The sequence below is a fragment of the Dromaius novaehollandiae genome, chromosome 12, assembly GCF_036370855.1.
Source record: "Dromaius novaehollandiae isolate bDroNov1 chromosome 12, bDroNov1.hap1, whole genome shotgun sequence".
Taxonomy (NCBI): domain Eukaryota; kingdom Metazoa; phylum Chordata; class Aves; order Casuariiformes; family Dromaiidae; genus Dromaius; species Dromaius novaehollandiae.
In genome coordinates, this window is record NC_088109.1 from 17913609 (window position 1) to 17936771 (window position 23163).

General features: G+C 48.6%; 1 protein-coding gene across 7 annotated transcripts in view; it reads right to left on the reverse strand.

Annotated features, from left to right (window-relative positions):
• The window catches only part of CADPS (calcium dependent secretion activator), a 244560-nt gene that overhangs the window by 15870 nt on the left and 205527 nt on the right, over positions 1-23163 (reverse strand). For all 7 annotated transcript variants that reach the window (XM_064519123.1, XM_064519120.1, XM_064519119.1 and 4 more), the window contains 5 exons: positions 22795-22942; positions 15873-15947; positions 14689-14772; positions 10443-10475; positions 6991-7098 (listed from right to left, as the gene is read on the reverse strand). In XM_064519123.1, the coding sequence (XP_064375193.1) occupies positions 6991-7098; positions 10443-10475; positions 14689-14772; positions 15873-15947; positions 22795-22942 (448 nt within the window). The remainder of the gene's footprint in view (positions 1-6990; positions 7099-10442; positions 10476-14688; positions 14773-15872; positions 15948-22794; positions 22943-23163) is intronic.

The window sequence follows — 23163 nt, forward strand, 5'->3', positions numbered from 1 at the left end:
GCTGTGCAGGGAGACGGGCGGGAGGGAGCCGAGCCGGGGGCAGCTGCGGGCTCAGCCCGGCACATCTGTGCAAGGAGGGCTGCGCCGCGCTGAGCCTTCCCACGCCGCCTCCCGGCCCCACGCACGGCTCTGCCCTGCGGAGACCCCTCGCCGTTGCGGGGACCCAGACCGTGCCCCGCCGAGCCCCGTCTCCGCTCGCCCCCTCCCTGGGCCCGAGCTGCTTCCCTTGCACACCCGCAATTTCAGCTGACACCGGCGTAGGTTGGGGTTCGCAAGAAACGCCAACACCTTCGGCTCCTCATCCTTGACTACCCACAAGAGTGGAGCTCAAATTAGCTGAAAGGCCTCTTAAATAAAGCTGGGAGGCAGATCTCAGAACGTACTATGTAAATTGTACACAGTTATAAATGTGCACAGACAGCTCTAATTCAGCGAGCTGTGTTGGCTGAAGAGGAAAGACTGCTCGGAAGAAGGATCCCTCTTCCCTGAACGGAGGATGCTTTGTCTCCTGCAATACAGTGCGGCAGCACCTCTTCCGCAAAATGTACCTTGACCATTCGTTTCTATGGGAAAATAAAGAATCTTTCACTTAATGCCTGCCCTAAAACGAAAAAAAATCTCCAACACTCAAAAGTACTGTGCAGATCATGTTAGCAAGCCTATGCTGACCTTAAAGTAACAGAGCAATCAGTCTGCCTTCTTAGAATGATTAATGGAAAATCTCCTCTGGAAAAGAAAACAAATTAACTGTCTTCAACCAAATGTCTACTGGAACATGAAAAGCTGTTCTGATAAAGACATTTAGGAGGAAAAAACCCTTACGAGCATGTAAAATCCAGTGACAGATCTAGGACTTATTTTATTAAGGCTCTCCCTAAAATAAATTAAACGGAACCTACTTAAATGAACACTTTATGAAAGAAACCTTGCTGAAAGACTGTATGCGAGGGAGGAGGCCGCTCCTGAATGCATGCTTGCTGCCGCGTGAAGCTCACGCATGGGAATAAAAAGGGGAGATGGTTGGCTACGATGAGCCAGGTCTACGCTCAGGTCCTCTCCCCTCTCCCGGGCAATGCTCGGGCAGCGCCGGGAGGAAGGAGGCAGCCGCAAAGCGGCACGATCTGCCTGGGAGCCCGACGTCCACCTTTCCGCTGGCGGAGGAGGAGGAAAAAGAGGCTGCTAGAGGAAGGAGTGTGCTGTGCCTCATCGAGACAAGGAGAATTTATCCACTCCTAGAAGCTATATGGACAACCACCATTATAACTTACTCCTGTTTTTCAGTCGGGCTCCAGCTGGCAAAGATACCTGCAGAGGGACCGACTCGCCCTCCGGGTCTCGGAGCCCGACCGCCGCACAGCCAGCCAAGTGCCCAGCGGGAACCGCGCTGCATCCACCCCCGGGGAGAAAAGGGAGAAGAAGGCTGCATTTCCCCAAGGCCAATCTGCCTAATTGTCTTCATTTCACAATTCACTAGGGGAGGGGGAAAAAAAAAAGCAAAAAACAACTCAGAAGAAATAGCTCAGTGGAGGCCATATCAGGATGGGAGTGGGAGAGAGTTAGTGCCCTAATGAGCAGTCTAGCTGCGTAGGAGGGAAGCGGGTTGTTGTCTGTCTAAGAGAAAGCAATGAGTGTGGCTGCAAGCAATTATTAGATTAGAGCCCAGCGTACGTTGTGATATCCGCTCTTCCCCGATCCTGCAACCCGTCCTCCTATGAGTAATTCCAACTCACAGTGAGTAGCTCCACTGACTCACGATGAGGCTTTTTGGTTTGAGGATGGGAAGGAGAAGGGAGGGTGAGAAGGGCTCTGTTTTGGCATTCGCTTGTGCAGCGCAAGGCTTACGCTCGTGAAATAAATGCCATGATCCTGCAAGCATTACTTGAAGGAGCTGCCAATATTCAAGTGGGTAACCCCACCGAAGTCAAAAGGCTCGATTGTAAGGCTAAGCTAACGTCTAACCGTCTGCAGAGGACTTGCTGAACTAACTGGTAGAGCTGTCAGTCTGTGCTTTGTAATTTTTTCTTACACTCAGGTCTGATATCAGGCTCCAAATCAGTGGGTACTGAAACATATGCTAAACTGCCTGCAAGTCCTCCAATAAATCAGCAAGAAGTGCTGCATTAGATTCCTGGAAATTGGTAAAAGATCTTGCTGAAGTTTGGGACTCAGGCAGTTCCCTGCAGCCTTATTACTCAACAAATCTGATATTCAGAAGTCAACTACTGACAGGGGAGGCTGCCTGAAATACGAGGACGGTCCTGACCTGTGTCCTCAGGACCAGCATGCGAGAAGGAGATGCGGTCTCCCGGGAGGATTCAGTCCCGGCATCGCCTCGGCCGGCGGGAGAGGGCTGGGAGTGACCATCCTTTCCGCCCTGCGGACAGCCCCGGGCAGGGAAAACCTCCGGCAGCCCCCGCCGCCCTCCCCGCGACGCTCGCCCAGACCCTGCCGGTTCCAACCCGACGTCAAGCAAAAAACGCCTTCGTCTTGCAGGCACGAACGGGCTTGCTTTCTTATTTCATGAGAAATACTCCGTCTGGTATCCCGGCTGTGACACAGACCTTCGAGGAAGCAGAACATACACAGTGACAGTGAAGTGGTAAAACTGCCTTCTGCAGAAAGCAGAGAGCACTTAGCACTGTAACTACTGCCACCTCATCAGGCTGTATCACTGCATGATTAAGTTCTTACCAGACTTTTTGGTAAAGGCAACCTCCCTGATCTGATAACTGCCAAGGACAAGCCAAATACGCAGGGTCAATCCAAGCCCATTTAATCCCCAGAAGGCAGATTAAGTGTATAATTGACCCATATAATCCATGTATCATCTCCAGTGAAATGTTTTCTATGTCCGGTTTAGGCAGACATGAGGCCCATAAGAAAGCTATCAGAGACACAGTATTACCCTTGCAGTGGATTTCATCAAAGTTAGAAATGGCTTTTTAATCACCGATCTCAGAGACCGCTAGGTTTAAGCAGATGAACTAGCACTAAGCACATCTGTTTTAATCCTGATCTTCTACTCAGGCTGGTGTCTTCAAGAAGTACAAGGAGGAAAAAAATAAATTAATTTTTTTTTTTTAGGTCCTTGCAATCTTAGGATCTTCTCTTGGTGTTTTGATCTCTCATATCAAAAGCATGTTTTTGTTTTTTTCGGTAAGATATTGAATTAATCATCAGAGAGAAAAATGCCATCTGCGCTATTTAGGGACTGCATCAGGATGCTGGAACTCGCAGGGACTCGGGTAGCTCACTCTACGCTCAGTAGCCTTTTGTATACGTGCTCCTTGCCTGTCACTGGGGAGGAAATATTCTTGGTATGTTTTACATTAGTGTTTACCAATTTATGAGCAAGAAAGGCTGACATTCACGCTATCTACTAGTTAATCATACGCTTCCTTGATTACATATGTTCTGACGGGTTGAAACCTATACTGCACGTATCTCGGGGTGTGTGTAAAGATACGCATACATACACCCATGTATAAATAACAGCCACTAAAGGGCACAGCCTTTACAAGTGAAACTCTCTGCTGCCTTCAGAGAAAATTATGGCTGCACAAACACTGATCCTACAAAATTCTGAGTGTCCTGAGCCAAAGGGGATCTGAATCTTGCAGCATTGCCTGAAGACTCCAGATCCCTCCGAAGGCATTTTTCCATATTTAAGCTACACCTGCCTGCATCTGTCTACTTTAAACAGTATATTCTGCATGTCAACCCCCCCCCCATCTTTCCGGGGAAAGAGTGATAAAATTTTACTTTCTACCAGGCACTAAACCGAGCCTGCAATCCTTCTGTGTTGCATGCAAAGCATCACAAGGGGGTAAATCACAAAGCACACAGACATGCACAGCAGCACGGGGAATGCATATACACTACGACGCTATTCTTAAATTCTTCTGTCACCAGTGCACCATACCAACGGGCCTTATTACAGTGTTTTAGCTTTAAATGTTATCAAATTAGTGAGCCAGGCCAAGTAAATAAGTCATGTTACTCTGCAGTAAACAGCACTGCCAAAAAGCTAGTTAGGTTTTGATTACCAGCAGAACTCCATGATCAATCTGTTCGTTCACTGATCCCAAGAATACAGATTTTTAAAATTAAGACGATGACTCTGTTTCGGGGGGGGGGGGGGAATACCCCCAGTCTAATTTGCAGAATTAAGAGGATTAACACAGAGACCACACAGAAATATTACAATAATCTTCTGCAAACACCGGTCTCTCCCGGAGAGCACAGTCCTGTTCCCCAGGTGCCAGCAGGGCACACAACGTAGGGGAGAGAGACATGGTTTCTGCTAAGAAATCATGCAAATGTAAAAAAAATACACATTATCCCCTCTGCTTTTGGGAGATGGGCTAACAAGCAGTCTGCAGCTTCTTCTACCAGAAGGTAACGAAGAGGGCGAACGAATGGAAATGCCAGGCAGGGCTGGGAGAAACGCGGGGGCTCGGGAATCTCCCGGGAGCTGCAGACGCCACAGACCCGCAAACGCTGCAGGTCTGGTCTGGCACTGCTCAGACCAAAAAAAAAGCCTTTTCCGGACCGCACGGAAAGGGGATTCAGCCCTACATCGCCAGGGTCTGCAACGCGATCCCACTGAGATCAGAGGAAGCGCACACAGGCGGCAGGACGATTTGAGCTGTCTTCCTGCCTTTGGCACACACGTTAACGAACCAGCCTAAAACCTGACTAACCTTTTGCCCGGGGGTAAGGCCGTATCCTGCTGCACTGAGTCAGTGGAGGAGCTGGACTCTAAAGTGTTAATCATCTAGGTGCCTGGCGAAACGCTACAGATAAGAGGACTGCTCCTCAAATACTCTGCCAGAAGTGAGAACAAAATCGAGCCCAAGTATCATTCAGCACCATAAATGTAATTTTCGATTATTCCTGTTCTCTCTTTTTTACTAAAAAGGTAACAAAAAGCCTAAAACCTCCTCAGAAACCCTGGCGTTTGGCGCGGAGACCAACGCAGCTCAAAGACGCGCTGCAGCTGTGCTAGGCGGGGGCTGAGCATCCCGGGCTCTACCCACCGCCGTCGCTCCACAGGAGCTTGCCGGCAAAAGCTGGGTTTTGCCAGAAGGCTGGTGGGTCATTGGACAACAACATCAACAACATAAAGCATTTGTTCCCGTTTCTACCAAAATGTATGTGAACATACCACAGAGCCTGCGCCGCCGTAGCGAGGGCTGCTGCTACTAACCCAGCCCCGAGCCCCCGGCTGAGAGGTTTGACTATTTTATTCCACGTAGACTAGAGAAATTTGTGGAGAGCAGAGAGGGAAAGAAGGATTTCGCACTTTTTGCTTTCCACCGAGGTAGCTGTTTTCTTTTTTTTCTGTAAGCTGTTAACTTGATTAAAATATGGCTTGGTAAAACTAAGTACAAATGGATCAAACTGAAATCAATATTTGTGCTAATTACAGCTTCTGAAAAATTTGAAAGAATGGCCCAAAGGGTAGAAATACACCAACTGTGAATCATAGGAAAATGATGGGAGAAAAGGCAGTGTGGGCATTGAAAAGAACAGTCCAGATGAGCCCTGGAAATTTAACTGCTCATGGAATAAATTTCAACATAAACGAGCAATGCACTTGCAGGCCCGCTGCAGATGGAACCGACAGTCTTTTGTTTTATGTTTTGTTTTTTCCTTTTCCTTTTTTTCCCAATGCCGGCTTGATGGGTGATTTGGTATCTGGCATTTTGTGCTTAAAGCTCTCCCAAGAGTGAGCACGCGGAGAGCCTTAAGGAGCCACTGGTGTGCTCTATGCATGAATGAGGCATCCTCAGTGGATATGGGTCATGCTAGTAGATGTACACAGTAAGATTATTTGACTCTAATTCATGCCACTTGATATAATGTGATAAAACATTTGACATGAGAGATAAGTTCCATTTTAATTTGATAGGATATTGGTGAAAGAAAGAGTGGGAATTATAAAGGAGGAAGAGGTTTCCAAGGGAAAGGTATGCGAAGAAAGAGAGATATTGAGTAAAGGAGGAGGTTGATTGGGAAAAAAAAGCAGCTTTCCCTATACACTGAGGAAGCAAATGAGCAAGTGAAAAAAGCGAGTAAAAGATCGTTACAGGTCCAGAGCTGGGAGATTGAGAAATGGTGCTGCTGCGAGATGAAAGGAAGGAAAGTAGGAACAGAAGCTGCTTCAAACAGAAATTAATATATGGACAAATACCCTAAAAGGGACTGCAACACTAATGTTACAGGCTGGCCATTAACAGAAAACCTTCGCTATAGGACAGCTACAAGGACAGAAAGGCTATAACACAGCAAGAGCGACAGAAACGGATACGTCAGTTAACATGCATTGAAATTCACAACAAACGGGCATCACAGGTCACTGTTCTCTCACAGTCCCACGAATTTCTCTTGTGCAATAGAAATTTAGCTCTGAAAATCTGGGTCGGTTTTCTGCCATGCCGTTTTCTCCAAGGAGACCACATCTGAACTTCACCTTTGGTGTCAGACACCACAACACGGTTCTCCCGAATTACGGAAGTCCATCAGCTCTGTTTTGGTTGGTTTTTAGAATCAAAATTTAGCACATCTACTCCACTGTCAGGTTTGGAGTGCTTGTCAGTGAAAAACACTGCGAAATGTGCACAAGAGATGGTCCTAAGCAAACGCATCTGCCAAAAAGCTGGCTCAAATCTGAACAGTGAGAACAATGACCAAGATGTTCTGTTACAGAGAGATTTTTCACAAGCTTAATGTAGTAAGGGCTCTCTTAGAAGATGCTGTTCCCTTAAAATCCACGCACAGACAGACCAAGACAGTACACTAGAGTAGAGATTTAAAGCAGGCAGAGAGCAGATACGAGCCTTAGTCAGAAAGAAAGGAAAGGTTTCTTTATTTTTTAAAGCTATAACCAATAAATTTTCTCAAAATGTGACTTATCCTCCTGTCTTATTTTGTCACATTTTGGGTCTCTCCTGCTTGGTGTCCAAGGAGGAGAAGGCATTTACTTACATCAAATAACCTTTCTATATACATCTCCTCATTGACCTTATCACGCAGGACATCCTGAGAGTGGCGGACAAATGTCACATAGGCATCAGCGACATCCATGCCCGGCTTCTGTAGGGGGGAGAGAAGAAGAGAGAGAGAGAGAGAGACACATGAATACCGTCGCAGGGGGCAGCTCCTCCGTCCCTCGCCTCCGTCTCGCCCGCCGTCCTGCAGCGATGCCCCCCTCCCTCTCCTCACTGCCCGTTTCGGGCACTGACACCCAACCCGGCTGCTCCGTGCCCTGCTGCCGGCAGAGTCCTCTCTCCCGCTACGGCTGGTGCCGTCGGCCTAATGAGTGAAACGGCAACCGGGGCCGGCGATTTGTCGTTTTCTCGTGTCATCTCCTACGGGCAAGCCCTCTGCTTTACGAACTTAGAAAGCAAACCCACAGAGCCAGCGTCTAGTTTCTTCCTCTAAGGTGTGAGCGTGTGTGTAGCAAGCAGCTCACGTTGCATTAGTCATGCCGAAATCGCGGCTCTTTTTCTCGTTTAGACCCCAGATTTTGGTTACCTTTGCTGCTGCTCTTAGAAATACGCTGGGTACATGGTAAGTCAGGGAATCAATGTCTAAATGAATGTTTAAATCACTGCTAAATGCCAGGAAGCCTCTCTGTATTGCTACATCTCTCTGTATCTCCCCACGTAAATTAACTGATTTTAAACGGTAACTTAAGAGGATGCTAGATTTTGGGGATAATGCTATTTTCTTTAAAGCAAGTGGGAAGTGAAGCAGGTGGAGGGGAAAATACTCGGAAAAAAAAATCCTGTTTGAGTTCACATTGCTTCACATATCAAAATCAAACTTACCTCAAAGGAAACCCATTAAAATACTGTAACAGGAGTCATTACAAGAGCTGCCACAAAATCTTAAATTTCCCTGGCACGTTGTAAGTTTGTTAATAACTAGTGTCATTAGTTTCCATTACTGTGATTTACCTCAGATCACAGAGTATCATTTCTCTGCAAGATACGATTGTCAGCCACTGTAAATTGAAGTTAGTTAACACATCTGTGTAATTTCCAGGGTGAAAATGAGGACAGTTTGGAAAGCAGTAGGAAGGGGATTTTTTAATACAAAGCAAACAATTATCAAGCAAAGGGCCAGTGCTTGGCCCTTGGGAAGCTCGTAACGTTTCTTAACACCTACCGAAACAATGACAAGGTATTAATTTGAAAAACAATGAGGACAACACAAGCGTGGCAGTAGTCAAGTGTTACACTTTCAAGCAATTTTCAGCACACTGATCGTGCCCGTTGCAAGGTGGCATTAAACGGATTGCTTTGCAGCAGGCGACTGCAGCGGCGTTTGCGGAATTGGATTTAACTGATGGTTTTCTGTTCACCGACAGGATTTCCCCTCTTTCCTCTAAAATGGGACTCCATAGCCAAATAGGCTTTTCCTTTCACCTAGAAGACAGTGATTTGCCGACTTACGGTGCTGTAAAACTGGCCTCCGGCAGAGGTGCGGGAGTTGTGTGGAGCTGGTCGCTGATTTTGTCAAAACTAGTGTAAATTTTCGGGTACCTGAGTGGCATTAAACTGGTGTCACTATAGGCTGGGCCAGCGTCCTACACCGTGCATTTGCGGCTGCAGGAAACACAGTGGTGCAGGCTGCAGCCGAAGCAAGCCCTGGAGCCGAAATGGTTCTCTCTGAACAAACCTGTTAGCTCCCGTACTGCCTTTTCCACAGCAAGTGTGAGGCCAAATGTGGCATTCCTGCTCCAAGGAAAATTACTTTGTTTTCCATCTGATTTGAATCGAAGAGGAGAAAATTGAAAAAAGAGGAGAAATTGGAGACTTCTGCCAGGGAAGCCATTTCTGGGGGGAGGTGGGGAAAGAGCCAAAGAGCAGCCCGGGTGCGTTATTTCTGTTCTGGCTCATGCAGAGACCTGGAGCATCCGACTGTCTCCCGCCAACGGCACCGACCCGCGCTCTCGCTGAGAGCACCTGAAGGAGCCAGCGCACCCGAGCGCCGTGGGAGCTCACGGGAGGGCGCAGGGCGATGGAGAAAGGGCTTCAGCAGGGGCTCGGATGGAGGAGGACACCATGTCTCAGACCAGCCCCACCTAGTCTACGTGCCTAACCGAGGGGTCTGGCTCCCCAGGTGAGAGATGCTGGAGGTGACTCGGCACTCCCTCGAGCGCTGGCACCGCGCGTGTGTCCGCCAAGCTCTGCTGCTGCCAAGGGGGGACGCGGCTCACGCAACCGCCCCAGGTTATTCCTGGGGATGTGGCCAAACGGCCAGACCAGACCTCACGACTACGGGCAAGAAGCGCCTCTTTCTTATGTTCTCAGTATCCTGTTTCCCTCACCCAAAGACAACAGGACGCTGATGGCCACGCTGTGATATCTGGGAGCAGAGAAGAGCTCTGACTGTTCGGGTGTTTGTCCTGCCCATGTTGGGCTAAAGACAGGTGTAATTTTTTAAGAAAACTCTACCTTGAGCTAAGGGGATGGAAACAGTGAATGTGGGTGATGCTGCCCAACATGCGTGATAAATACGTCACATTGTCACATGAGAATCTGCAGCTCGATTGCATCTGCAGTAAGATTAAACGTACATATACATGTTATCCATGCAGGCCCTCAAACTTAACAGGGCTAGGCTTGATTTACACCACCTGGACTAACTGAGCGCAGAACTTGGGGTGGTATATTAAGATCTACCCTGTTTTATCTGGAATTGCTCAGGATCTGTTTGCCTGTAAATGCAACAGTAATCCCTTATTCCAGCCAACATTCATATATTACACTTCAGCTCAATTTAAATGTAAATTTCTGGCAAGTTAAGTGCTCTGTCTAAGAACATTAAGGGCTCTTTTCCTTATGAATCAAGGTCTAATTAGAGGAGACGATATACAATTTTCCTATACCAATTACAGAAAAAAAGGAAAAAATTATTTTCATTAACAATTTCCCAAACACATGTTGCTAGCTCATCACCATTTCCCCAAAGTAATGGAAAAGTCATTTTCTGAAAGAGTAAAATAAACCAACAATTAGAAGAACAAAAATAAAATAGATTAGCTAATGTGTTAGATGTGTGTTGGCTCAGTTCTAACATGTCTGGACCTTTTTGTTTGGAAATTACACTGTGTTTGTACAAGTCCAAATGAAGAATTAACAGAATGCACTGCTCCTATTTTTTTTCATGTGATTCAAGCCAATTGCATAAATATGGTACCTATTTGACACCATCTGCAAATTATTGCCTAAATAGCCTTGCAGGTCTCCCTAGGAGGGTAACTGCTCATTAGTAACGTAATGGAGAGCTTCTCTCCAGTTCAAGCGTTGGGAGTCTGGAGGCCCGTGGTTCAGTCCCGGCTGGTAACGCGTACTGTGGGCTGCCACACGTGCCATAAAACACAGCGCAACGCAAATTACTACGACAGAAGTTGTTTAAAGCGTGCTTACGGGTACGTCCACGTATTTGGAAGCAGCCTTCACCTGTAAAGGGAACAAGAACAGAGTTTATACTATCAGCATGTTTTCAGGTTCTGCTTTTTTCTAAAACACCTATAACAGTGTCTACAGCCGAGACTCAGGACAGCGCAGGGCTGACTGGGGGAAAAGTGGTGCTAAAAAGCAGGTTTCCTGTTCAAAAGCACAGACAGGGGCGGTATTTCTGTTGTTGTTTTGGAGAGGTAACTTTGCTGCTGCTGAGGCTCTAATAGCAGCAGATGAGAGCGTGGGAGTTGTGCTCCTCCTGCGTCTCCGCGCGCGCGGGCGAAGCGAGGGGCTCGCAAGCAGACAGCGCGATCTCCTCCGGCGGCCCCGGGCCCACAGCCCCCTTCCTCCCCTTGTGCCTCCGCTTCCCACAGCTCCCGCTCCGGGGAGGCTGGGTGCCGCGCGGCGGCATCCTTTCAAGCCCGCGGCCATTTCGAGGCCCCCGGACTCACTCAGTCTCCGGGCCGGCAGGCAGCAGCCCGGGCGCCGCGCCGAGCGGGAGGCAGGCTGCCCCGTGGCAGGGCCAACTCTTCCAGCCGCGCAGCTCCCAGCTGGACACAGAGACCTTTTCACCACCGCAGCATAAGGCACCGCGTCTACAAAGTGTAGAGCCGGGATTTTCCGCAGCGCTTCTGCTTTTAATTAGGAGAAGCGTTGCCGGCCATCTTTGTTTGGGTGTAAAAGCTCACCTGCTTTTAAATATTTCTAAAGCTACCATTAAAACAGCCTAAATATAACACGCACACAGTTGCATCTTGGGATGAATAAATTATGTGTCCCGAACGAGAGAATGAATGTATGTGTGAGACAGACTGTGCGAGTGGGTGGAAGCACTCATATGGCGTGCGGGGGGGGCGCATAATTAAGCACAATGAGGCGATACAAAAGACCAGACTGGTGGTAATTGCCGAGGTGAGCGCTGCAAGCGGCCGGGGCTGCCGCGGCGGTGGTGGGGGCAGCAGGAGAGGCCGCGTGTCCCTGCAGCGGTGCTGCGCCGCGGGCAGCTCCCAGCACGCGCGGGAGGCGTCGGAAGCGGAGCCGGGATACTGCCCGGGAGCAGCGGCCGCTCGCGCCTGCTGCAAGCATCCCTGCCGCGCCGCACTGTCCGGACGCCTCGTGCTCCGACCGCGGTTATCCCGTGGTTATCCTCGCGCCTCACTCACGAGGCAGCACCGCGCCAGCCCGCGGGGATCGAAACAGCTACCTCGAACCCTGCACAGTGCATCGCACCGTGCCGCGCTGGCCTAACTTCGCAAGGTCAGGCAGGAGGGTCTGCAAGAAACCTGCACCCTGAGCCTGGCTTTAACCTTCTGGGCTCCAGGTTCTTGCCACCACCTCCGGTCGCCCTTTTCCCAAAGCAGAAGCAACACGAGTAACACAGCTTCCTGCAGCCTGCCCCCCGCCACCTACAAAACCTGAGCTGCTTCTCTTGCCCACCCCCCCTTTAATCGGAATAATTACTTGTTTTTCTTTAAACTCAGATTTGGCTACATTAAGTGCAATTTCCAAACTGCCGGATGTTGTGTGATTTTTGCTAGGCTGCCGTTTTTCACAAATTATGTGACTTTGCCATGAAGCATCTCAGTTTACCATACAAATTTTGTGCAGAACAAAAATAAGATCTTTTAATTCTGTCTCCCTCGGGTAATATACAGTCTTTACTTTTAATTACTGTAGGTGTAATCCTCTCCTACAGAGGCCATCCAGACTAAAGGCAATTTTAGCAGCTGTCATGCCTGTGACTCAGTGCAACTTCACATGCAGACACCCATCCAGGGTCCGGACCACTGCCGCTGGGATGCATTTAAATGTAACAACAAACAGGAAAAAAAAAAGTCTGGCCAAATTTAGAAGGGAATTTTCCTTTCAAAGTGCTCTGCAACGAGAAGTGGCTAGTGAGAATTTATTAGGACAACAGATGCATTAATTTTATCCAGAATTTCGAGGCAAGAATTGGAAATGAGGATATCCTACTAGGTGATAAAACTGTCTGTCACAAGACCCCCGATTACATGTCACTTGCCGCAAGCCTGGAAAACACGCGATGAAAGAAGTCGGTAGCAGGGGGTGGGAGACTAATGCTTTCTAGAAGTCGCAGGCTTGGACCATAACACTTTGTTGTATTTGTTCAGACAGGGAAAACGTGGGAGGTGGTGCAAGCATGCTGTAACAAGAGAGAGCTTCTCTATTTATCATTGCAAATACTAAACACAGCAAAGCACATTACTACCGCAGGAAACAGGGGTGCAGGGAAGGGGCCTCAGCAGAGCCTTTGCAAGCCCAGCGCCAAAGAAGTCAGGGTTGCTCTTCAACCTCAGAGTGCAAGCTGCACGTGGTGCCCTCCCGGCAAACAAGGAGGCCCAAGCAAGAGACATCCCTTGCCCGGAAAGGAGCAAGTGGCTCTCCTGCGGGGTGCTGAGTTTCGGGGGACGCGGGCTCAGCACCCCGCCAGAGATGCCGGGGTGCTCCGAGCCCCAGACCGCAGCACTGCTGTGCCCTCCCGCCGGGCAGCACGCCGGCAGGCAGGGACGCGAAACGCTGCCCCAAAGCGGAGCCGGAGCGTGGCCGGGGCTCGAAGGGAGCAGCGCCCGGCAGCGTAAACAGTCGGATGTGGTGGGAGCGGCGCAGCACCAACCGAGGAACAGCTTGGCTTCGCGGAGAAGGAAGAGCTGCACATTACGCCGTCTACCCGGGCTGATGCCGGTACTTCCGATGCCTGAAAAGCTGCCGCCTCCACATCCTCTGCTGCTGGCACGCGAGCATCTCGTAACCCCCGGCGGCACTGAAACGAGGGGAGCTATCCCCCCCAGCCCTCTCCCCGCACCTCTGCGGCCAGCGACACGGGCACCCCGGGGCTGCAACCGCGTGGCGGTGCCGGAGGTTGCTCTGGGAGAGCAGCAGCGTGCGGGGTGGCGGGTGGGAGATGCCCACTGCTGCTCGCGCAGCAGAGCCTGCGGCATCTCCGCGGCCGGCTGGCGGGACGCCCTCCCTTCCCTCGCCCTCCAAAGCGCCTCCATCAAGCCTGAGGAGTCAGGACACTTAGCTTAAAGGCAGTGTCCCTGGCGGTTCAGCCAAGCTGCCAGCCTGTGTGCACACCACTGCCTCCGAACGCTGCCTCCGAGCTCGGCAGGTGAGCTTCCTACCCGCCTTCCCACCACCCCGACTTCCGAATGGAGCCTACAAAACCACAAGGATCTGACTCAAATTCAGCAAAAAGAGCTGAACAGTAGCAAACAAGAGACAACTGCAAGTAGCTAAGGGAACTCCTGAAAGAGGTCTTGGAAGCCTCTCTAACTTGCAGGGAGACGCCATGTCCCTCCAGCCCAGTCTCCACGAACGAGTGAGCGCAAGATGGGCCGTCTGAATGTGTGCAACTGCCCCGGGGGACCAGGATTTTTATGCCACTTCCCGACAAGCAGAGACACATGTGTTTGGCTGCACACCTCTTTGGGCACCCAGGTAAGAGAAGCTAGGCTTGCAGAGCTAGTAGCTGTTGCGGCATGCATTTTCACACGACCTTCGAAACTCAGCTGCTATGTATTTGTCCTAAGGAGCTGTCACATCTATTCTCTGGAATACGGATTCCTAAAACCTTGTTGATACAGAGACAAACTTTGCATGGATATTGTTCCTGTCCAGCACCCCTCTAGGAATATGCAATGTGACAAGCTATGGACTGGTTCTGCAACGTCAGGGAGAAATGGAGCCTGGCACCAGAGGCACCTTGTGCTGTATAACCTCAGGGCATCTTTCCCTATCTTGTTCTCTTTCAGAAATAAGATGGTACTCCCCTAGCTCTCCCTTATTTTGTTTTTCAGCTTCTTAAAATGGTCGCCATTATGGCCAGAAGAATGACAAGAACAGCCCTGTAATGCAAGGTGTCAACAAAGCAACTTATTTAGCTACAAAGAGTGGATGTACAGTGCAATGTTTTTTTCTGCTTCATAACACTGCTCAGTGGAGTAAAATCCAGCAACCAGAATGGTGACCAGAGACAGCTTTACACTGTGCTACCATATGATGCCCAGTGCCCCTTGTGTACTTAAGTGCTGTACATCTCCATACGGTTTGTTTGTCTATTAGTGTAGGGTCACAGTGCTCAAACATCACAGAAGGACAGAATTATTTCACAGCCAATCTAGTCCTGGGAGAGCAGAGAATACAAACTAGGAAAAAAAAAAAAAAAGAGAGAGAAGACTTTGTCCGTACTTACAGTAAATGACAGGAAAGAAGAAAACAAAGTCCCTTCATCGTATCTAGACAGTTTGGCCAAGACTCCTTCCAAAATGGTGACAAACTACGAACACAAAAAACACTGCAATTATTTTTAATAATTTAATAAGGGTGTAAAAATGAGGATTAGCTTCAAAGAACCTGGTGAAGCCAAAGCATTTCCAAAGGAATGAACCCAGACTGTTCCCAGCTGATGACATGCCCCCGAGCACCGCAGGCTGGGGAGCAGGGAGGAAGGAGGACCACCTTTCAGATGCAACGTGGTTCACCTCTCGCTGGGTGGAAATCACCCTGCGGTACCAAGGGTGATGGTGGGGACAGTGGGTGCAGCGTGGGCACCACCCCGCATGGACGCCAATGCACCCTCTCCCGTCGAGAAGCTGGGTGGCTCTTGTTCCCAGGAAGACGTGGCAAGCATGCAGTTAGCTGGTTATTCTTGCAGAAGAATCAAACCGGCATATGTTGGCAGATTATGTTTAAAGGTCTCTGCTGTATAATAGGGATGACTTGTTCTCAGAAAGTTGGAAAGTAGAGGAAAAAACACCCCACTTTCTTTTCCTCTACTTACCAATTCCTCTCTGTGTTTGCATAGTGCACCAGACGTAGACACAACCCTCGGAAAATGCTGGCAGCTGAACTAGAGGAGCCCTCTCTGATAAAAAACAGTTTCCAAACAATTAAACCTGATATTTTGGAATGTATTTCCAAGTATTGTCAACTCTAAATTAATCTGTCAGCAGAGGGTGTGGTGATCTCGAACGAGACAAGTTATTTTGCCACACGTCCTTAAGCGTAAGAGTGGTGACCACCTCTGAGCCACCCCCAAGGTCTAGCGCAGAGGCGTTTAGTGGTGCCACCTCTTGACTGCAGCTACCCTCAGTGCTGTGGGGTGATGCTGACCATGGGGTGTTACCCCATAAGCACAAAACCTATTCCTTAAAACCTCTTCTGGCCCAGTATGTCAATCCTACTTAACAGAACATTACATCTCATGCAGTTCCTAATCATCAAAGAGACATCATGAAAGGACTGGGAGATGTATGATCTTTCCTGTGAGAAACAAGAAGCCAATTCAACATCTTAATGTGTCACATTTTAATGGAAACGCACATATTAAAAAAGGAATGTTAACAGTGAATCACTTCACCTGAAGCTGAAGGTTACCTTTGCCACCAGGAGTGTTATCATTTCTTTGACGGTTTCCTCAATTAGTTCATCTATTTTTGAATGGTACTGGTGCTAAAGAAAAATAAAAGGAGAGGCGGAGGAAAATATTAGCATTGATCACAGCCAAGAGCTCTACGACTGTCAGCCACTTCCCTTGCTAAACTACAATATGCTGTAGCATTAACTGAAAAATTATGCAGCCTATTACTTTGTGCTCCACTACAGTGGCCAGATTAGTTGCATTTATACAAGACCTTAAATTCAGGAGGATCTTAGAGCAGTTTGTGAAGCACGGGCAAACCCTGCCCTCTTTGTGGGCCTGCAGCTCCCTTGGCTCTGGCAGGAGCCGCAAGCCCGTGCCGGAGGGGAGGCTTTGCCATGCGTAAGCACGCCAGCGATCCTCAGTGCTCGCAAAGATCCTCAAGTCTTTTTGCTCCAGTTTGGCAAGCGTTGTCCAATTCAGCTTGCACCTGAATCACACCTGGCAATCAAATACGCCTCCCGCCGGAGGCAAACGGGCAACCCTTTCCCGGGGCACCGGAAAGCACACGGCTCTTAGGAAAGGCAGTGGAGAGCAGCTTCTGTGCCGGAGGGACGTGCAACGGGCTGAACCACTGGGGATAACGTTGTGCACTTCCAGTCTGCTCCAGCAAAGCACCTGAACACGTGTTACGCGTCAGGTTCAGCAGGCACATGGTTAAAACGAAGCACTTGTTTAAACGCTTTGCTTAGTGACTATCAAATACTTAAAAAAAACGGCAGTGGACCACGATTGGTCTTTTGGTCTCATGCGAAAGCCAGCAGGCAATGCAGCTCCGAGCGCTGCGTGTCAGCAGACACCGCGGCAGCCGCTCAGCACGGGCCGACCAAGGCCAGCGCCGGCGGCATCAGCCACTCTGAATCTTCAACCCAGTTTCTGCACGCGCCAAACCTCGCTTCGCTTTGGAGCTCTGATGCAATCAGCTGCAATATGGCTAGAATAGGTACAAAAATACAGTCTTCTACTAATTTAGAAAAGACCTGTTTCCAATACAAGATTTAATTAGTGAAAACATACAGTATATTCTTATTTTCAATGGACTGAGAAAATACTGATTATGACTGCTTTCCAACACAAAACATTTGATTTTTCAGTCAAACATTTCAAGCACTGGTGCTAGTCACTATATTCATTACCACTTGGCATTAATATTGTTTTAAAATGTTAACATCAAATCACATTGAAAGAGACAAATCTGCTTTAAATACTAATCAGACTTTGGGGAATGAAGACTGCGAGGGCTTTACAAATGCTAGACGTTGGTCTCAGTGTCTGATGGGTAGTATGAACGGTTTCTTTTTTTCTACGACAACAACACATTAACACAGGAATTCGGAAAAAAGAAAAAAAAAGTAGGACACACTTACCCACTCTTTAGCAAACTTTTCAGATGATTGGGGACAGAAATAAAGAGGAAAGTGCAAAAGACAGGAAAAAGAACATATGAAGATAAACAATAAATAAAACAAAATCTTTAAAAGAAAGGGACCTTTTAAATGGGGCTATGAGAAAAGCAGCATCATGCACAGAAACAATAAGCAATGGAAAATGAAACGCAATCAAAACCTCCTTTCAGGGAAATAGCAGAGATTGCTACCTGTAACGTTTTCAGGAAGTAAAACGGGGGAAGGGACAGGATTTTATGCTAACTACCTCCTGACAGTCTCTTATGGCTTTATTTTACTTGGCAGAGGAAGGCAACCCTGTCGACAAGCAGAGCTCAAGGTGCTGCGCAGGGCTGCACACCACTGCCAAAATCTCGACTGGACCAACTCAGCAGCTACACCGTGACAGCGTGACCGAATCGGGAGGACACACTGGGTACAGCCACACGATGGGCTGCCACTCCGATCTGCCAGGCCAGCTCAGAGGAAAAAACTTACTCAAACAAGCAGTATTTGCATCTGCAGTTCCTCCTCAGTATCCCGCTTTGCAGGTCAAGACGTATAAGAGTCCCTTATAGCAAGCAGTTACTCATGACTCATCTGCTTAATGTGGACTTACGCTTTTCGGTGCCCAGGACTGAGCTGGCAGGTCCCCCACGCACCTGGAGACGTAGCCCCAGGGCTAAGGGACCTGTAACAGCTGCATACTGGTAGGAGCTACCGAAGTCCTCAGGTACAAGGCCAGGACCTCTTTGGGAAGACAATGTAGGGGAAGGGGGTCTGCACATATGGGGAGTATCTTCCCCATGGTGTTTTCCTTCTGCAAGTGCATTTTCTGTGTGCCCAGAAGACAGTGCAACCAAGGAGTTGGGTAATTCCCTTCCCTGGGCAGGAGAGAGTGGGCAGGCAACAAGGAGATGAGGGAAAGAGCAAGGGCAGCTAAGAGTCTGCTAGGCTCTGGGGTGCCTCGAGGGAAGAGAGAAATGCAGGAGGCATGGGAGATGGCCGAAGGGCTGCCAGGAGAGGGCTGGGCTGGCAGGGAGGAAGAGGGGAGCTCAGCTGAACTGACGGTGGTAGCATCTGCTTGTGCCAGGTGACCAGAGCAATGGGCTGCAGCAGAGTGGGTGACCTGGGCCTCAGCAAGTTGTCCCAGGTGGTTGACTGTCACAGGGAGGCCCTTTGGAGAACAACCTGAGGTCTTCACAGAACTATCACTGAACCTGCCAGCCCGGGCTACAGGTCCTGCTGCCTATAGAAACGCTCTTGCGTGCTGGACAAGATGGTGCCAATTTGGCCTCCAGAAGAACTTGAGCTGCTCAGCTGCACTGCAGTGGGACGGGGATGTGCAGCCGCTCACTTCTGGGAGTCCTTTCCTCCCTATTTCTACCTTTCCAGGGCACCCTCTGTGCAAAGCTCCCGCTCTAGATCTCTCTAGCCCTCTGTCATGTTGTCGCAATCTGCTCTGGGCGGTGGGATGCAGGTGGTGCTGCTGGAAGATGCCATGCGGGTGGACGGTGGCAGTGCCGCAGGGAGCGTTTCCTGCACACGTCAGCAGGACTGCTCCGGAGGATGGGAGTACAAATGTGCTACCAACTGAGCACAGAAAAATGAAGCCTGCAACAGAGGTCATGCACACGTACGGAGCTATGAAGCCAGGGCCTGGTTTTGAAAAGCACGCACATTCAACTGGACGCGCGCGTGTGGCCGTGGGCATGACCACGCTGGCTCCAGCACACTCAAAAACTGGTGTCTGCCCAGGAAAACGCAAGCAGGGCTGGTGCTGGGTGTGCGCACCGGAGATCATAAGCGTCCCGCCAAGGGCGCTCAAAAGCGCACGTGCTTTTGAAAATCCTTGCCCCTTGTAAATGGTGATTTATGGAATTCAAATCAAAGCTCCCCTAACTCGGTACTAAGTTTCGTATATTAGTTCAAAAGACATGCTTAATTCACCTCATTATCGTACTATTTGAATCGAGGGATTTTGTCTGCTGGATGTAAGGGATGACATTTATTGCTGTTTGTTTTCATTGGATAAATTATGAGTTTTAACTCAAAGAATGGCTAGGCATGCGCAAAAATAACACAGTGTGAAATGTGTGGACCAATGTATTTTCAACTAAAAGCTTGTTTAAAAAGCAAATAAGAAGAGCGCTGACAGCAATTAAAATGCAGCATTGAGAAAAGGGAACGACAGCAGGAAAGGGCCCTCTGTAGCCGAGCATGCACCACGGCGGTGTCGTCAGCACTTGGATCGCTCGGTCCCATCAGCGGCTGGAGACCCCGGGGCAAATTCAGACCTGGAAGTCCCCCAGGGCTGGGGCAAACAGCGGGGCACAGTGCGACCCAGGGTCCTGCACTAGTTCTGCTTCCTTCCCTTATGATCCTCAGCTCTGAGAAGATGCACACGGTGCACACCGGAGCTGCACGCCCATCTCCACCTTAGGAAAAGCTCCCGGCTAGGACGGGGTAAGACAAGGCTGTGTTATGCAGAACGACTGTCTAGTGCTTCTCTCCTAGAAGTCTGGCTTATAAGCTAGAGTTTCTAACAGCTCTTTTCACATTTCTTATGAAAATGCCTGGGGTTAAAGATCACATAACTGGTTTGCTTTACTCAGTGCAATCGCGACTTTTGATTGAGTTCATCATAGTTTTCTATTAGCTCAATTATTACAATCCATAATCAGTGCACTACAATGATTCAACTTGACTTTATGTGATGAGTATCTTGCCTTGTCATGTAACAGATTGTGTGTATGTTGTATTTCTCTAAGGACCATCTGACCTTGGATATTAAATAGAAACATACTAGACCAACTGAGAAACATTTAATACATACATTTATCCCCTTAGATGTATTAAAAATTCAGAGGAAAAATAAATATTTAAGATGGTAAAGTATGTTTACCAAATGTTTTAACAGCTGCCTTTAGAGACAAGGAAATGGAAATGAAATGATGGGTGTTTGTTTCACAGGGTAATACTCGGAAAATGCATTCACATATCTGTTAAAGTGACTATAACCGAAGGTAGTCTCAAAAGAAAGGGCCATTAGGGTGGGAGGGAAATGATAGAAGTGAGGTCAAATAATGCGTCGAGAAAGTCTGTCTCTCTACCCACGTACAGCTCTGACAGTGATAAAAATCAATGGTTTGTTTCCAATCAAAATGTCTTCCTTGGCTAGGTCTGAGCAAACTCGGATGTGTGAACAATCTCTTTGACAATTTTAGCCCTTTTTGCTGTTTTTGAACCGTCTGCAAGGGGGATCACAGTCTCTGGGCACGCTGCCACCGCCGCTCGCCGCGGGGTGAGGAGACGCTGCGGCAGTGCCCGGGGCTGCCGGCGGCCGCCATCGCGGGGAGGGCAGAGGGACCCGGTGCCACGCACCCAACACCCACTGGGCCGAATTGCTGGGGGGGACACGGGCTCAAAAGCCGGTTTCTCACCTCCCCGTTGTCTGACTGTCTCACTGTTTCTGCTCGGGACTGGAAGAGCCGGGGCGGCATTTTGTCCACCTCCCGTGGACTTTAACTGCGGAGCCATGCTTCAGCCTTTACCCTTTAGCCGCCCAGCCCGGACATCTCAACGCGCAGGTTTGCAAAGCTTTGAGAAGGGGAGGTGGAGGCAGCCGAAATATGGAGCGACATGAGCGAACGGAGGGGGAGGAAGGAAAACTCATTAAAAGGAAGAAAAGAAAAAGGGAGGGGGCATAAAACACTGCTGCCCTAAATGGTAACTTATGCACTGATAATTTACATCTGCTTTACAGGTCTATTAGTTCAGCTATTTGTTAAAAACCTCATGGCACAGCGACTGCGACTTGCCGCAGTAGGGCTGCTGTCTCGGGGCTGCCACACCGAACACCCTCTCCAAGCGGCACAGGCAGATTTCCCGAGACGAGCGCAAACACTGGGGCTGCCGGGAGCAGTGGAGGAGCGGCTGGGCTGCTCCTTGATCTCCTTCGAATTGCAATTTGGCGAGGGCCAAACGTGCAATGCAACCGATGCTCAAAACTCAGAGGAGACTCTGGTAACTACAGAGCATCCTAAGTCAGCGCGGGAAGATACAGCGAGGGTCTGGTCAGGCTAGATCCAGATGCAGCTAAGGTTATCGGTCTGGCACTATCTGAATAGGAAACCCACTGATTCTATTAGTAACACAAGCTTGCCCTGTCATGGTATTGGAGTCTGGCTGATCTCCAAAACCTCACCGTCCTGGGGACGGTGGCAGTGCAATTTGAAGGGCTTGGTCCTGGTTCGCAGCGGGGAGCCTGCAGCCATGGCTCTCCCGGCCGAAGAAGGGGCAGATGCTGGAGGCGGCTGTGGGCTGAGGAACTGGGGGAGATACAAAGGGCATGAATAAAGGAACAGAAAATGGTGGAAAACTTCACATCCGGGCTCGGACAACAAAAGCCCGGGGAGAATCTGCCCTCAGCTGACCCGGAGGATGGGGGAGAACCTGATGATGCGCAGTCTGAAACCCCTCTTGCAAAGCGACTGTCACAAATAAAATGTTACAATTGAAACACATAAAAAAATTAAAAAGAAAAGTTGGGCGTGATCCAAACTCCACTGGCGTCAGAGCAGGGATCCCTGCTGCACGCAGTGGCCTTTGGAGCTGGCCCTTTCAGAGGAGCAGAGATCAGGATGATGTAAAGAAGAAAAAAGAACCAACGACTTGCAATGATTTACTGTAAAATCTGACCATGCAAAGTTGTAGTGAAAGAGCTTATCCAGGAAATGCTGACAAGCAGTGAGATAGGAGAGCCAAACAGTATTTGTGAATTTATTCTGGACTGGTATATGAATATTTAATTTGGCTTCAAGCCACTGTAGCAAAACGATCATTGTGATGCATTCAATCTAGACCAATTTAGCATGTCTTTCTAATTCATAGATCAATTCATGGAAACTTCAAGCTGCAACAATGACTTCAGAAGAAAAAATGTAACAGCAAGTAATTAAAACAGGTTTGTTGTTGGAAAACTTGAGTCATTAAGAACCTGGAAATCTAGGCTCATCCAACTTGTTGATTACAGCCAGTATTCAAGGAAGTCACCTCACTTGGAATTTTCAATCTACTTTTTGCAAATTATCTTGTTTTTTTCTTACAAGAATCACAGCAACAATGTGGCACTTCTGTTTTCCTGAGGTCTGGCTATAGAAAATAGTCACAGACAAGAAGTCTGTTGCCTACAGCTGGCTCCAAGGTGGAATTAATGACTCAATAAATACGGTTATCATGCAGCAGCAGGCTTTAGAGACACCTTACGCATACCATAGTCCTTGCAAAAAATCACTTCTGTGTGACAGGAATTCTGACCGTTTATATTCACTAGATTTCTTTGAGAGTGCCCCCCTGCATGTTCACCAGCACACTCTATACGGAAGGCTAAATCCACAACTGATACAACATCTCTGAAACTAGCAGAACAGGAGATAGGAAATGTCATGACATTGCCTTTAAATTCTGCAAAAAGAAGAACCTGAATGTTTACCTCTTGGCCCATTTCCATACTGCAAAGCTTTGTTGACTGAGCTTTCGCATCCACCATGACGTTAAACATGGTGCATATTGATTGAGGGACCCGGAAATCTGTTGATCGGCTGGTTTTCTGCAGCTTTACTTCAAATGCAATCCTGGTTCTATTAAAGAAAGTAGGAGAAGATGTTTTAGTTGCTTTTTCAAAAACTGAAGCTAGTACCTAAGTGAAACACAATGCTTAGAAGAGTTCAACAAAACGGAAAGCCAAATGCTTCTGGGATTGTTATAGTACAATTGTTACAAATGTGTTTTTACTAGAAATGATTTTCCAGTTTAAAAAGAAACACGCTTTACAGAATACGTACTATTTATAAAGTGTGGA